The 15,535-nt window shown below is 40.9% G+C and overlaps 1 protein-coding gene across 1 annotated transcript in view; it reads left to right on the top strand.

The window, feature by feature from the left end:
- The window catches only part of esrrga (estrogen-related receptor gamma a), a 71,754-nt gene that overhangs the window by 21,926 nt on the left and 34,293 nt on the right, over nt 1-15,535 (top strand). The window contains 1 exon segment of the mRNA XM_042486879.1: nt 3,646-3,762. Within this exon segment, the coding sequence (XP_042342813.1) occupies nt 3,646-3,762 (117 nt within the window).

The raw sequence follows: 15,535 nt of genomic DNA, 5'->3' as shown, positions 1-15,535 counted from the left end.
CAGTTTTAAATATACAAATACACATTTGCTTACATATGTTGATATACAGTAGTTACGGGTGTCTTGGTGAAGTGGGCTAAGAGCATGCCTTTGTAGCTGCAGTGTGTTAGATTTGAATGAGGCCTAGAGACCTTGTCCCTTTGTTACCTCTGTAACTCTCCCATTATATACTATTAGTATAGTTATATAAACTATTTAATAAAAAGTAAAGGTACTAAAACAAAAAAAAGTTACCAAGAGGAAAAGGCTGAACTTATGTCAAAATAAAGTTAGATGTGTAACGTCAGGAGAGGTTAAAAAAAAAAAACAAAAGGACACCTCAAAGAGTATCGAAGACAAAAACACACACTAACATTCATATCACCTGGTCCGTACAATGGTGGACAATTGTCATGCAGCAGGTGGACGTACGCACACACATCTCAAAGGAGATTGCAGGGGATTTGAAGCCCTCGTATATCCCCCTCACTCACACCAACACACACATACAAACTAACACGTTATACATAGGAGCCTTCAGGAACATCTCTGCTCTAAGCCCACCTCAGTGCACAATAAGACACATAAAGACAGAAATAAAGAGACAGAGAGAGAGAGATGTGCCATTCTGATGTAAACCCCTCTTTTATAATTCCTCCCCCATACCCCCACTCTGAAGTAGGATGACACAAAGGTTACATAGTCCTATATCACACATTGATATGGATCTGTAGTGTAAAGGCTGTGACACACCGAGCCGACATCAGCGAACTAGCAATGGCAAGAGCCCCCTGCTGCATCGCCCTCACATCCCCGTGTATCGGCCAAAAAGTTGCGAGTTGAACAGCCAATCGGTTTCATTCACCAGCAGGCTCCATGGCCACCACCAATTCAACATGCTGAATCGGTGGAAAAAAAGCTGACGAGAATCGACATGGGCCAATGGTGCAGGGCATACCACAATGACGAGGGCCACTGGATGTTGCCATTGGCCCAAAAAGGGGGGAAGGCCAAATGTAGGCTTGGTGTGTCACAGCCTTTAGCTTTCACTACATACCACCTCTAAACATGCAGTCTAATACCAATTTCAGTGCCCTTTCAGGTGAGATACAAAATATGTCTGAGTTGAGGAACTGTTAATTAGATTTTTGCAAATGTAATTTATGCCGTAGCTGTGGGGTGGGTTTTTTTTGGGGGGGGGGGGGCACTGATTACCCAGGACCCCAGTGAGAAGCGGTCTCTCAAAAAGCCTGGAAAGAAAATTTGGTTTTGTTTTCGCTTTTTTATTTTTCACTTATCAGTGACATAACTAAATTAAATTTGTGTGAATAAATCAGATAAAAGGATGAACTTATTAGAAAGAAAAAAAAAGAAAGTGGCAGCTTTTAAAGGACCCCTGCCCCTTTCATAAGGTGCAAAATTCTTTAGTCCTCCCCTGCATTTGGATTCATCTTTAAACGCAGCTAGGACCAAGTGGGGAAGAGACCGCTTACGCACAGGGCCCAGAATTTGATGCTACGCCCCTGGATGTCACTTTAATCAACAAATGATATGCATTATCATTATGGTCCAGTGATATCCACTCCCACGGTAGCACTTAGCATGTGTAGATGTTAACTTTTTACCTCAGTGAGAGGTTTAACACATTTAGCCTATCAGCCCTATAAGTGGCTCTTTACTGCAGTTATCCATTTAGCAGCGCTTGCCTGTTTAGCCTTGCACTAACAAGGCCTTTTTCTGACCGCCCATTAACCCACGCAGATTCAGTGTCATTAGCACATTTAGCCTTAGTGCTAAGTAAGTGTCCCTCTTAATTGCTGAATTATTCTGCTCCTCTATCATCCGCATGTAAAGGTTGGGTGTAAGCTAACTAGTCCCATTAGTCGTGTCCATTAGACTGTAAGGGTTTCCCCAGCATTTAGCATGTTTAGCCTCTACTAACTAACAAGGCCCATTAATGAGCATCTTGTTACCCATTAGGACGTGTTCGTGCATTTAGCCTTTTTCCAAGCTAACTAGCCCCCTTAATCAGCCCAGTAATGAGAAAACATCCTCTCCACAGCAGCAGTCAATAGTAATCACTGTTTACTCTGTTTCAGTGGGAGATGCATCGGCTCGCTGGGGTACAGTAGTCGTCGGGGGTGGGCACGGCAGCAAGGAAACAAAGCTTTCTTCAGTTCACATCTCAACACAGTTCATAACATAGATAAATAAACCTTCCCGAACAAAGAGGCCCGTTTTAGCAATTCTGCAAAAGTCCGGACTGTCCTAACAAATCCATAAATGTGCTTTGCTTTGAGCTGGGTGGAAGCAAATTACTAAGTGGAGGAAATGAGCGGACCTGGAGGGAGAGTGAAGGTGAAAGTGAGAAAACAAACAACAGAATAAAACGGGAAGAAAACAGGAGGCACAGTAGATTTGTGAAAATAGGTTTCTTTAGACATATGGCAAAAAACATTTATTCATTCATTCATTAGCCATAACCACATATCCTCTTAAGGGTTGCAGGGGGACTGGAGCCTATCCCAGCTGACATTGGGCGAGAGGCAGGGTACCCCCTGGACAGGTCGTCAGACTATCGCAGGGCTGACACACAGAGACAGACAACCATTCATGCTCACATGTACACCTACGGGTAATTAAGAGTCACCAGTTATGTCTTCAGACTGTGGGAGGAAGCTGGGGAACCATGAGGAGAACATGCAAACTTCACACCGAAAGGCAAAAAACAGTATTGAAAACAAAACAAGGGAAAAAGGCATGACAATGTTCTGTAGAAGCAGGAAGATATCGAAGAAGATGAATAAATTATCAAATAGATAGTGAGGCTTTGCACAGAGGTAAAAGTGGTATTAGCCTCTAACACACTCCGAGTGTTGTTGTTTTTGTTGGCAAGGGTTGTGAAGTTAATAGACTTACTTTGGCTAATAATCTTAGCCTCAGCTCTGCACCAGTGCTACTGTGAGTGAACTGCAGCTAGTCACGCAACGGCGGCTGGCGCCAACTTTTGAGCCTGCACATACTGTATATACCCTTTAACACACACACATATATGCACAAATACACTATGTCTTCTGTGCCCTTTTTTAACAGTGATAACTCTATGGAGGTGACTATGAATTTCTGACACATTGACTCAGCAGCTGTACATTGTTAATACGATGCCCACACACACAAACTCAAATCAGAATTCAATTTGATTTTAATTAGACAGCCCTGTATCACAAATCACAGTTTGCCTCAGGGGGCTTTAAAACATACAACATCCTTCTGACCGTAGACCCTCTGGGCGGAAAGGGAAAACCCCCTAAAAAAAAAAGACCTTAAACTGGGGGAAAAAATGGTAGAAACCTCAGGAAGAGCAAGTGAGGAGGAGTCCTTCTACTAGGATGGACAGACATGCAATAGATGTGTACAGAACAGATAAACACAATAAAAATACAGTAATAAATATGAAGAAGGCAGATTGTGTGCCTGTGACAGTCAGTTTAAAAGAGTTTAGTGCTTGCTGTTGCTCAAAGAGCATCTTAAAGTCAAAGGTCAAGACCAAGGAAGCTGAGTTAGTTTTCATCAAGGTTTATTTTTTTCTCTGCCGGTCCTGTCTGATGATGTATCCGTCTGAAATGAAGCCCTTTTGCTGTCTTCCTCTAACATGTTTACATACAGGCAACATAGAGTACAGCTGTCCAGCCACCAATGAGTGCGAGATCACCAAGAGGAGACGCAAGTCGTGCCAGGCCTGCCGCTTCATGAAGTGTCTGACTGTGGGCATGCTGAGGGAGGGTAAGGGAAAAGGTCTCTTCCTTATCTTTCTCTGTTAACTGTGCTACATGTAGCATTTGAAAGCCTATTAAGAGATCATGATACCCAGAGATACTGTTTTATAGAACAAAACGTGGCTGCAGTTTCACTTCATGGCACACGGTGAAGTAAATGTTAAAGCCATAGAAGAAATAAGTCAAACCTGTTAATTATAGCTAAAGATTAAATGAAAACATAGAGAAGATTACTATCCCCTTAAGCCAGGAAGCAATGGGGTTTATGGGTAATGTGGTCCTAAGTTTGTAGGACACAAAAACGACCAGTGCCATAAATAAAGGCCATCGATTCAAACATGTTAATGGTAAATATATCAAGATACAATATGAGAAAGATTTATTGATTTTGAACAATGCTACATGTAACACTTATAAGAAATTGTTGATGCTCCTTTTACAAACAGTATATTGTAATCTAATTCTATTTGCACCATGCCCCTCATGTTTCCCTACACATGTCCATCTCACCACTTTTTAAGCTTTTTGTGTTCTCATATGTGTTCACAGCATATTTTCTGACTCTTGTCTGTCTTCTTCCTCGTTTTCTCCCTGCGTGTCATTACTCCCTTCATGTATGCCAGCTTCCTGAAATTTTGTTTGACTAGAGTCTGAACTGGATTTGTTTGAAAAACGCTGGGCAAATGAAAAAAGAAAAAAAAAAAAGATTGGTCTTTGAAAATTCATGGAAAAGTTTTATCCAAAATTTTATCCATGAAAATGTGTGGGAACCCTGGATGTATTTTTCTCTTGTTTTTTTGCGTGTGCTCACCCTTCACTTCCACATGCACAAGTTAATTGTGTCTGAGGAGATGTGCACACACAAAGTCCCATTCCTGAAAACAGCCTTGCGTTACCTAAATGAGATAAACATAGAATGTTACAAGATAATTGCAACACTTCCACTCAGCAGTTCAATGGTGAAAAATAAAAAAAAACAAGATATCTGCTCCCAAACCACTCTGATTAAATACACTCACTCTCTCATTTTCACACTCCCTCATTGCCTCTGCCTCTTCCTCTCCCTCATGTCTGCCCACCTCTGACCTTTCTACTCCCACTGCACTTCCAACGATGAAAAGAGGGAGAGGAGTGGCGAGGGATGAAGAGGAGGGCCGATGGAGGGAGAGAGAGAGAGAGGCATAGTGGGAGGGGGAAAGGTGGGAGAAAAGCTGGGGGAGGGAGGGAGAGAGAGAGAAGCGATTGATTTATAGGAGCAGAGGAGAGGGACCAGGGGAGGATGAGAGGCAGGGGGAGGATGGTTGAATGAAGCAGAAAGTGTGTGAGAGAGAGAAAGGAGAAGAGAGGAGGGTCAAGGTTGTAATTGATGGGAGACCTGGCCTACGCCCCCTTCCTCACAGTGGTCAGGGAGCGTGCCTCTGCCGACGCCTGGCAGCCCTCCCTCCATCCATTCCTGTCTCCATCTCTCCCTCCAATTCTCCCACTCAGTATTACTGTACTGCTTCTGTTGCTTCTCTCACACCTTTCATCCATCCATTCTCCTCTTCACTCGCTGTTCTCTCCGTCCTGTTGGCACCATGACACTCATCCGTACCTGCAGCCTCTCACCCACTCACACAGTATCATGTGAAACAATAACAGTTTGGTGTCAGCAGTTGTAGTAAAAAACAAAAATGTGGACCAGACAAGCTCTTGATAAAGATGTAATGGGCTGACAACTTCACATGCCTGATGTCACATTTCCCATGACTTAAATGAAGTGATTACATATTGCGAAGCTCTCACTCATCACTGTACACTTCACTCCAGAGCTGGACGGCCATCTTTGACCTTTCGCAGGCCCAGTCACTTCTTTTTGTTTATTTACAAGGCCTTACTGAATCAAATACCTTCATATATTTGTAATTTGATTTAACAGCAATCTGACTGTAGCTATACTCTGCAATCTCAAGATTTAGTTTTGTTATATGAATAATATAATTGTTTAGTTTTGTTAAATAAATAAAAAGACAGTATGGACTTTATCTACAAAAACAAAGAATGCAGTGAAAAAAACATGACACGATTACATAAAAACATAACTTTGCCAACAAAGACATGCTTGATAAAGAAAACATAGAAGTCGTTATATTTGATGACAAATAATGGTAAAACTCTCAAAAAATTAAATTCTAGAATCTAAAGGCACACCTTAAATAACTTGTAGACAGGTGCATTTGAGGAAAGTAAGAGATACCTGACAAAGGTCTAGGGCCAAAAGGTTTTCTATTTGCAAATAATAGACTAAATGTGGGAATTCTCTTCTCTTAATAATCTGAATTCCAAGTATGAAAATAAAACTGAAAGGCTAAAATAAAAACAAAAAAATAAATGAGATGCCAAGAACAAACATTTTTGATCTTCTTTAAATTACTGTCTACATTTTGCAAACTGCAAAATGTTATGAAAGGATTTAACAGTTGAAAAATTAAATAAAACTGCCTCCAACAGCCACAGTTTTAAGTCACCGCAACATGCTTATCTCTCTCTCCTCTGTCTTTCTCTCTATCTCTCTCTGTTACATGCACACACACACACACACACACACACACACACACTTTCCCAACAAGCTGCTGTCGTAGCGTTTGTTCCCCCAGTTGATCTGACATAGGCAGAACCCATGTCTCATTTCCTGTTGTGTCTCGTGGATGTGTGTGTGGCCACAAATACCCACACACATGTGTAAGTGCATGTATTATTGGCAGCTCCGACAGTCTCACAGCTCACACAGCTCAGACTGCATCCTCCTACTGGACACAGACACCACATCGCTGCCATCCATAAACAGGCCGTTATTTACAAGTGAATGTTTTTTAGTGACCATTTCCTTTTAACACATTTTAAAAACTTTATTTCTCTAGATGTGGTTTAGCAAAGTAGACATGCTATTGATTTTAACCCTTACTGATGTGGTTTGCCCACTAAGCCAGTTAGAGAGCTGAACTATGCTGCCTTTTGTTGCCGCAGCTTCCCTGCCCCACACACATATATCATGCACACACACACACACACACACACACACAGACCTACATATATATACATCAACATGACAGACCACAGCCACCTCATTTGTTGTGGTGGGTGTGAATTTAATACAGGAGGTCCTGCTTTACATATGAATAAGGGTCATTTGGAACATTGATACATCCATTTTCTTATATTTTCTCTTTTTCATTCTGTTTGAACAGGGAAAGGTCGAGAACTATAAAAATGAGCTAAATGCATACCTTCACCCTTGCTTTATACTGCGGAAGATATTAGTTTATGTAATTCATTGTCATTCTCTAAGAAATAGTGCATGCTGCAGACACACTAAATATCTCCTGAAAGCTCTTCATGAGTTATTATTCCAAAATAGAATGCCCCAACTTAAACCCATTATAATGCAGTGATGTCACTGAAACATTACACATAATAAAAAAAGATTGAGAAAAATACATTTTTCAGTGCTACACTGTAAAAGAAGACCTGTTCTTGGTTAGGAATAACTTAGTAAAGACTAATGTGCAGAATCACAAAACCACCTGGTTAAAGATTTTTTTCATTTTCATATTCATATTTAACTAAAAAGCTTTTGCCCACACAATATTTAAGAACATTGTTCAATGGGTTTCATGCCACTCCTCCAGGTGTACTTATTGTTGCGGCAGAATTGCGTAGATGATGATGGTAAGTGGCTAGATCAGTTAGCATCAGAGCTAACTGTGGTTGTCAGGGGCTAGCTCACGGGAGAAAGGTGAAGATAAAGTGGTAAGGGTGGAGTGGGAGTGGGATGGAGGACATGGAGTAGAATGTGTGTGTGTATGTGTGTGTGTGTGTGTGTGTGTGTGTGTGTGTGTGTGTGTGTGTGTGCGCGCGTGTGCGTGCATGCGTGCGTGTGTGCGTGTGCGTGTAGATGCTGTGGTTTACCCCTTAGGGCAAGATCTGCCTCAAATTAGCTTTGTCGCCCTAGGAGACAGAGAGGGTGAGATGAAGAGCAAGTGAGGCAGCAAGAAAGTGTGTGTGTGTGTGTGTGTGTGTGTGTGTGTGTGAGGACAGAGGGGGGAGAACAAGAGGCCAGAGGGTCAGTAAAGCAACTCAGAGCCGAGCCCTTTCTTTACGTGTTCTCTTAAACACACACCCAATAATGTGGATACACACAAACACACGTATCTCTGTCTGTGTGGAATGTTGAATGTTGAATGTTTCTCGATGAGAGGAGAGGAGTAAGCAAGTAGGGGGTAAACTGAAGGAACGAACATGGGGCACCCACCCACCAATATGTAGCAGCTAATTTCTGAAGCAGGGCAATTAAAAGGCCTGACTATATTATGGGAACTTCCCCTCTGGCAATGGCTGTCTGTCCATTTTTAATGAGGTCATAATGATGCGTCAGCTGTAGACCGAAAGGTCACAGGGGCGGGGCTTAAATCTGCCTAGAGAGGACGGGGGGGAGAGTGAGAGAACAGGGGCATTATTGCAGGTAAAAGATCTGATGAATAATAATGACACAGGAAAAGGCTGAAAGTGATTTTTAACCAATTCTAACCTCACAAAATACATGTAAATCTAATCGTATTTATTTGACATGTCAAAAAAACAAACATAGCGCTGTAGCTGTCACAGTTATCTCTATTTGTACACAGTTGGCAAAGCAAGACAGACATAATGCATTCAAATTCAGCAGTAATGTGTACAATTGTCATGAACAGAATACAAAACACAGATCAGACATTTGAACATGAAAGGCTTTGGCAGAGGCACACACACCCGGAGCCAGCAATATTCAGTATGCATGTACATTGTACATATGGTCATATTGACAGATTTGCTCCCTTACAACATAGCAGCTTTGATGATGGCACGTCTGATGAATCGTGGTTAAACAGACAGAATGGGCTGAATCCAAAACCAAAGCCTCCATCTCTATATTGCCGTAAACGGCCAGCTGGATTCAGATGGTAGACGACTAGAGAGACAAGTCCACGGACTGCAAATATAAACCTTGGCACACTGCCCCACGCACACACAGACACACACAGACACACGCTAACGGCTCGTGCCAACTTTGGCCGTGCTCCCCACGGCCTCTAAGACCTAATGAGTGAGATCGGGTGGAAGACCCCAGTCTGTGTGAGTGTGTGTGTCTACAGCTGGCAGTGTGCGTCATAACTCTGTTCATAGCTCAACAGTCCTGACCGCTGCTATCCAATCTCATTGCTGCACACACACACACACACACACACACAGTCATGCACACCACAATCAAGGCGACCGGCCGACACATGTTCACACACAAAACACACAAAGACAGTTACATTTCCTTAAAGATATCAGTGATTAAAAGGTTAAATTAAAAGGAAGAGAAGATGAAATGACAAGAAAAAGACAGTTTGTGGGTTGATAGATGAGGAGGATACAAAAAGGAAGGAAAGAATGAAAGAAGAGGATGACTAGAGGAGGAGAGAGCGAGTGATGGGGAGATGGGAGGAGACAAGAGAAGAGGACGGGGAAACAGAGGAGGGGAGCGCCAGACAACTGGTGGCGTCTGGTGTTCCCCCATGGGAAACTTGTAGCTAAATCTGGCCCTGTAGCGTCTGTCCTGAGTGAGTGTGTGTGAGTGTTTGTGTGTGTGACTGGCATCTGGTTGCACCCCAGCAAGAAAGGGGCGATAATGGAAATACTGTGACGAGAGATCTGCCTAAGTGGTCCGCTCTCTTTCACATACAGTTTATTTCTGTTTGTCTGGAGAGGAGAGGAGAGTACTGGACTCGACTCAACACGACTCGACTTGAGTCTAGACTGGAGTGACACTCTTTCCTGTGTGTCTTTCAGATACCTTTCACAGGTATTTAAACCTTTGAACCCTTAGCAAATTGGTGCCTTGTCTTTAAAAAACAACAACTTGGTAAGAAATGTTCCACAAATTGCCAGAAATTTAATAAATGTAGAAAATTTTTTTAAAAGCTTGGAAAAAATGTCAGAAAAAAGAACGAAGCCATAGAAAAACTGTATTTTTAACAATCCTATTAACATATTTAAAAGTACGTCACAAAATTATTATATATTTTAAGCAGTTTTTCCAGGTCATCTCCTTTTTTAACTTTCTTTTTTCTCTTTATTTTCTTTTTTTTTTTTTAAATTAATCTTAAGATAATTTTCTTGTACTTTCTTAATTTAATTTCGTGCTACTTTTTTTTGGTAATTTCATCTTTCATCGGTCATTGTATTCTTCCTATGTTTTTCAAAGAAATCAAGCCAATTTGCGCAGGTTTCAAAGGGTTAATCCACCAGTTGACTAATTGAACATATCCCTCGTTATTACTGAGCAAGTTGTTGTTTTTCTTAGGTGTCAGCAAATTACTAATTCAGAAGAGAGGAAAATAAATTCCCTCATCTCAGAAATGTTGGGTGCAGAATAGTTGTGCAAATTTAGCCATGTACTTCTTAAACAAGAAAAGGGGCCATTAATGGAGAAAAGGAAACGTTTTTAAGAGGATTCAACTGTTCTCACTCACAAGCTCACATTCACACAAACGCACACACACACACACACACACACACACACACACACACACACACACACACACACACATATTCACTCACCAGTGACAGCCACCTGCCTGCTGCCTCAGGCAGTGCTGTTCTGATCTGTTCTGGTCTAAACAAACGTCACTGCATGACACTACACACACTTTCTTCTTAACCTCCCCTCCACCACATGCTCTCTTTATTAGGACCTGAGCATCAACTGCAGGTGGGCAAATGGCCTATTGAAACTGAGGGAATTATCATTTTTTCACCTAAATTTATCACAATTTTGATGCTGAAATGCTCATGAAACTTCGCACACTTAACAGAACTGGTTGAAAATTTGATATTTTATGCATCTCGTGCTGTTAAAAAATGGATGTAAAAAGAGCTCAGTAGGGCCCCCTCAAAAGATTTAAAGAAGTACATGTGCAAAAATTGGTATAGGTACATGTAACATCCAAAAATGTACCAAAAAGTCTCCTGGAGCCATACCATAAACCGGTCAACCCAAAGTCAGCAATCTGTAATTTAATGGCCAATTTTTGTGATTTTTTCACAATTACCGGGGTCATACTTTAACAGACTCCGATTTAACCCAGTTGACTTCAACTTTTGCCCTAACCATCTATGCTCTCTTTATTTTCGGTCTCTATTTAATCTCTCTGTGTCAGTTTTATTTTAATGTGTGCAGGAAAACAGATGTAAAACAACAATCATTTTGACTCCAACACTGATATGAAACACCACTGTATTGTGGTATTCCTGTAGCTACATATGCACATATGTTGTTTTTTTTTGGGGGGGGGGGGGTGATGTTATTTCAACTTCTTCCTCACATGTAGATAATTCATAGACACGCACACACACACACATTAGATTTAAATGGGTCTGTTGTCTTACCCAATCTACTGGCCCATCAGTTGTTAAACCCACATAGGAAAACCCTTTATGTTATTACATCAACACTGGGGTCTCACACACACACTCACAAGTACACACACAGAGAAACATAAGGTGATAACCTGGTCTAAGGTGGTAGAGAGACTTCAACCCTGTTACAACTTCAATTACCATAAAACTACGCTCTCTCACTCTCTCTCTCTCCCTGTCCGTGCCTCTTTAAACACTCTCTTCCTCTTGTGCTTTTTGTCATCCTTCTCTCTTTGCTGTGATCAACAGAAATCAATCATTTTATTTGTCTTCCTACTCCTCCCTTCACTCAATCCCTCACTCCCATCCTCGCCCTCTTTCATCCTCCCATTCTCTTATCATATCATTGACCAATCCAATCCATTTTGTGTCTTTTTCTCGTCTTTCCTCTCTTCCTCGTGCTCCTCTATCTTTCTCTTTCCATGCTTGCCGGTTCTCTCTTCAAAAGCACTTAGGTGTCAAAGGCATTTCACTCGCAATCCCTCAACTGTTCACACACGCACGTGCGCTGACACAGAGTGACGCCAGTGCAGTGTAAAATCTATGCTGATGTGATCAGTGCAGGTCGGGCTATTGACAGACAGCAATATTCCCACGATGGGAAAGATACACCTTCATCACTGTCACTGTGTGCAAGTGTGTGCGCAGCATATGATAAAAGTGGTACTAAACGTGTTTAAAAACAGTGTGTAAAACAGGTATTATTAATTATATGGTATATTACACAGTTTGTACACACTCTGCTCTGTGTAACACAAAAAATCGGGGCAAACTGTGAGACGTCTTCCCGTGTGTGAGTGTGTGGAGGTAGGAGCAGTAGACTGAGATGTCCTGTTAGTTGACATAATAATTAAGGGGTATAACCTCTGTGGATTTTGTTTTTCTTCCATGGAGCTTTCCTTTTCTGTCATTATTCCATTCCTATCTCATTTCCTTTTATTAGCCCTTACTTCATCCCTCTTTTCTTTATCATTTCATTTTTTCTCATCCTCCTTTCTTCTTTTGTTTACAAGCCCCTCCATTACTTACCTCTCCCCTTCTCCTCTTATTTCTCAACCTGTGCTCCACTGTTCTTCTGTCTTCTTCTTTCTTTTATCATAATCTTCAATTAATGCTTTTTTTTCATTTTTTTATCTAAATTTTATTTCTTTTCTCCCTGCCTTTTTATTCCATTTCTTACCCATTCATTGTTCAATTATTCTGTTCTTCCCTTTTCTTTCCTTTTTTTACTTCACATTTTATTTTTTCCTCCCCCTCAGTCATTTTCCTCTCCTCTCCTCTCCTCTCCTCTCCTCTCCTCTCTCTCGCCCATTCTTTACGACTTGAAGGCTCATTTGTTAAGAGGAGGTAGAGCACTCTCACTCTCCCCCTAGCCTCCTCCTGTCTCTTTTTGTGGGCTTTGGAAATATAATTTTCAATTTTTAATTTGATTCATTTAGATTTGATCATTAATCAGTGCTGAGAGAGAGTTAATTTGGTGGAAAATAGATGAGGTAGTTAGAGAGGGCTCTTTATAAAGTGAGCTCAGCTCAGCACTGGGTCTTTTAGGTATAAGGAAAAGAGAAAGTGAAAAATTGAGAGTCCGTTTGTGAGAGGTTGTGTGTGATGGGTTAGATGTGTGCGTGCAATAGACAGTCATACAATAGCAAGTGTCTCTAGATTGACTACATTCAGTTTTGTGCAGATTTAGAGTAAATAAGACTGTCAATGAATGGGCTGTCATCATCTACCAATTTCTGTGTTGTACTTTACATAGAAAATCACGTGAATAATGGCACTGTCTCTAACCAGGAGGGCAGCAGCTAACAGCAAGAGTGCACATGCTTTCATTGCTTCAGGTTAACTCTTGGAAACCTGAGCAAATTTGCTTGCTTCTTTCAAAAACATACAAAGAAGGCAATAAGCAACTTAAGATATGGCCCAAAAATTAGAAAGATGTTAGTAAAAAGTTAAAAGAATATTACCTTAAACAAGAAAAAGGAAAAATGAGAAAAAAGCAAATAAGAACATGACCTCAGAAAATGTGCTGAAAATTGAATCAAATTGAATACATAATTTAGTATATAAAATTATAAATATAATTTTCTGAACATTCAGTTTTTAAAGCAAAATGTCAGGTAAATTTTTTTGTTGATCCAGTTTGCAAAGAGTTAACTGCTGTCGCTGCTAACATTACAGTCAGCTCTGTTTTTTCTGTTTTGATACCATGCTGCCTTCTCAGATTAGTGGCCAGACTGGTGGTGCTACCCATATATTTGATGGCACCATGTGTGTTTTGCATTTGTCTGTCTTTTGTCTGAGAATTTTTCTTAAATAGTGACTCAAAGTAGGTATGTGATTGAAGACTTTAGCAGAAGCTGTGGGCTTATCATAATTAGACTCACAAGCAATGACACATGGGAAACAGATGTTTGCCCAAAATCTCCTTTTTGATAGTTGCATCAAATTTTAATTTAATTTCTCACTTTGAATATGTGTCTTGAATATATGCCGCCGTATGACTGAGACAAACTCACCTATTGATTTACGCTCTTCCTCAAACCCTAAATTCTAAAAGTCTTAATTTGTTCATCCCTTCCAAACATTCACTTTCTTCCTCGCTTCTGACATCCTTCTCTAACTCCTTCTCTCCGTCTCCCTCTCCTCTTCTGACCAACCACTGACCCAGGTAGTGACTGAGCAAGCTGCTTGCTGGGGCTTACCCAAACACAACGTAGGGGTGTGGGTTAGAGAAACATAGACGTTGTGTGAATGTGTGTGTGAAAGAGAGACAGAGTGGGTGTGTGAGTGGGTTTGTACCCCCTGGTGTTAAGAGTTTCTTGACCGTTTGCTGACACTGCCCCCTCCCCCTCCCCCTCCCCCACTGTACCTGGACTGTCAGCCCTTCTGTCTACCTATTTTCGTCTCAAGCGCACACACACAAACACACACACACACATACACAAACAGATGCATGTCATGTTCAGTTCACTGAGTTGACTGCTGCCTCGACCAGTTAGAGGTTCCTAAACGACTGCATCACCGCAGGAAAAATGTGCGTCAAGGTAAGATGCTTTGAACAAAAGCGGCCATCAAAATGCACACGTGTTCAAAACACAAATAAAACAGAGAGACACGTGCACTTACAAGCCCGTATAAATGCAGGTGAATGAGCAAACATGCTCCCTGACAATTTTTTTTCTTTACTGCCAATAGGTAGTCTTTCTGTTAAATCTCTTTGGCATGTTGTCTTGGTCGTGGTCAGCACATTTTTCAGAGGATTTAAATCTCGGTGTGTTAGCAAATCTCCCTCTTGCTCTCACTCTTTTTACCCACCTCTCTTTCTTTTTCTCTCTCTGTCTATACATTTAAATCCACACTGTTTTAATACACCTGCCTCAAAAAAACTTTAACATCGGTGCACTGTGAAGCAATACGAGGGGATGTTTATATAATATTTTTTGGTGTTCAGTATTAGGATAACTTTTTCCCCCTCTAGACCACATGTTGGTGAAGCTTCTGTAGATGATTATTGTCTTAATTGAGCATTGTTTTATTTCTGAACGGTGTAAACAGAATTCCAGATTCCTCCTCTCCTCCTCCAGGGTACATGACACCTCTGTCTTCCTTATCCATCTTTAAGTGGTAACCACGGTAACATCCAATCCCCTGAGAGATAGGCCTAATTAAATTAGGACTCCTTTGTGTCAATTAATTAACGAGACAGACAGAGAGAGAGAGAGAGAGAGAGAGACGGAGATTGGGCAAGAGACAGGAAAAGAGGAAGTCAGAAAGCCAGAGAGACGACATGAGAGAGAGAAAGAGGCCTTTTACCCCAATGGTGTCTCTATAAATTAGGCTTGTTGAAGAATAAAAGAGGCAGGCGAGTTTAGCAAGCTTCACAATGATATAAAAGTGTTGGCGTGCTAACAGACACAGACACACGTATGTGCTGCAGAAACAGCATAACTGTCACCGCTTTACTCCCTGACATCACATGCTATCTTGTTCCAGGCTGCATGTTTTCATCTCATTCCCACACTGTAAAATCTGACAAGTTGATTTTACTTATAATAATATAATAATATATAATAATAAGAAAAATAATCTAGAAAACTGATTGCCCAGAAAAATGTAAGTAAATATAACTATTAATCTTAATTTATGTTAACTTTATATCTAACTGTATAAGTTTACTTAAAATTTAGTTATTTTTACTTAATTTTGTGAGGTTGTTGCAACCTAAAAATGACAAGTGTAATTAAATCTTTCTAAGCTATTGCAACTTCAGTAAACCAAATGCACTGTGCTATATATCT

Source organism: Plectropomus leopardus, chromosome 1 (assembly GCF_008729295.1).
Source record: "Plectropomus leopardus isolate mb chromosome 1, YSFRI_Pleo_2.0, whole genome shotgun sequence".
NCBI lineage: Eukaryota > Metazoa > Chordata > Actinopteri > Perciformes > Serranidae > Plectropomus > Plectropomus leopardus.
This window is presented reverse-complemented; position numbering and strand designations above follow the sequence as displayed.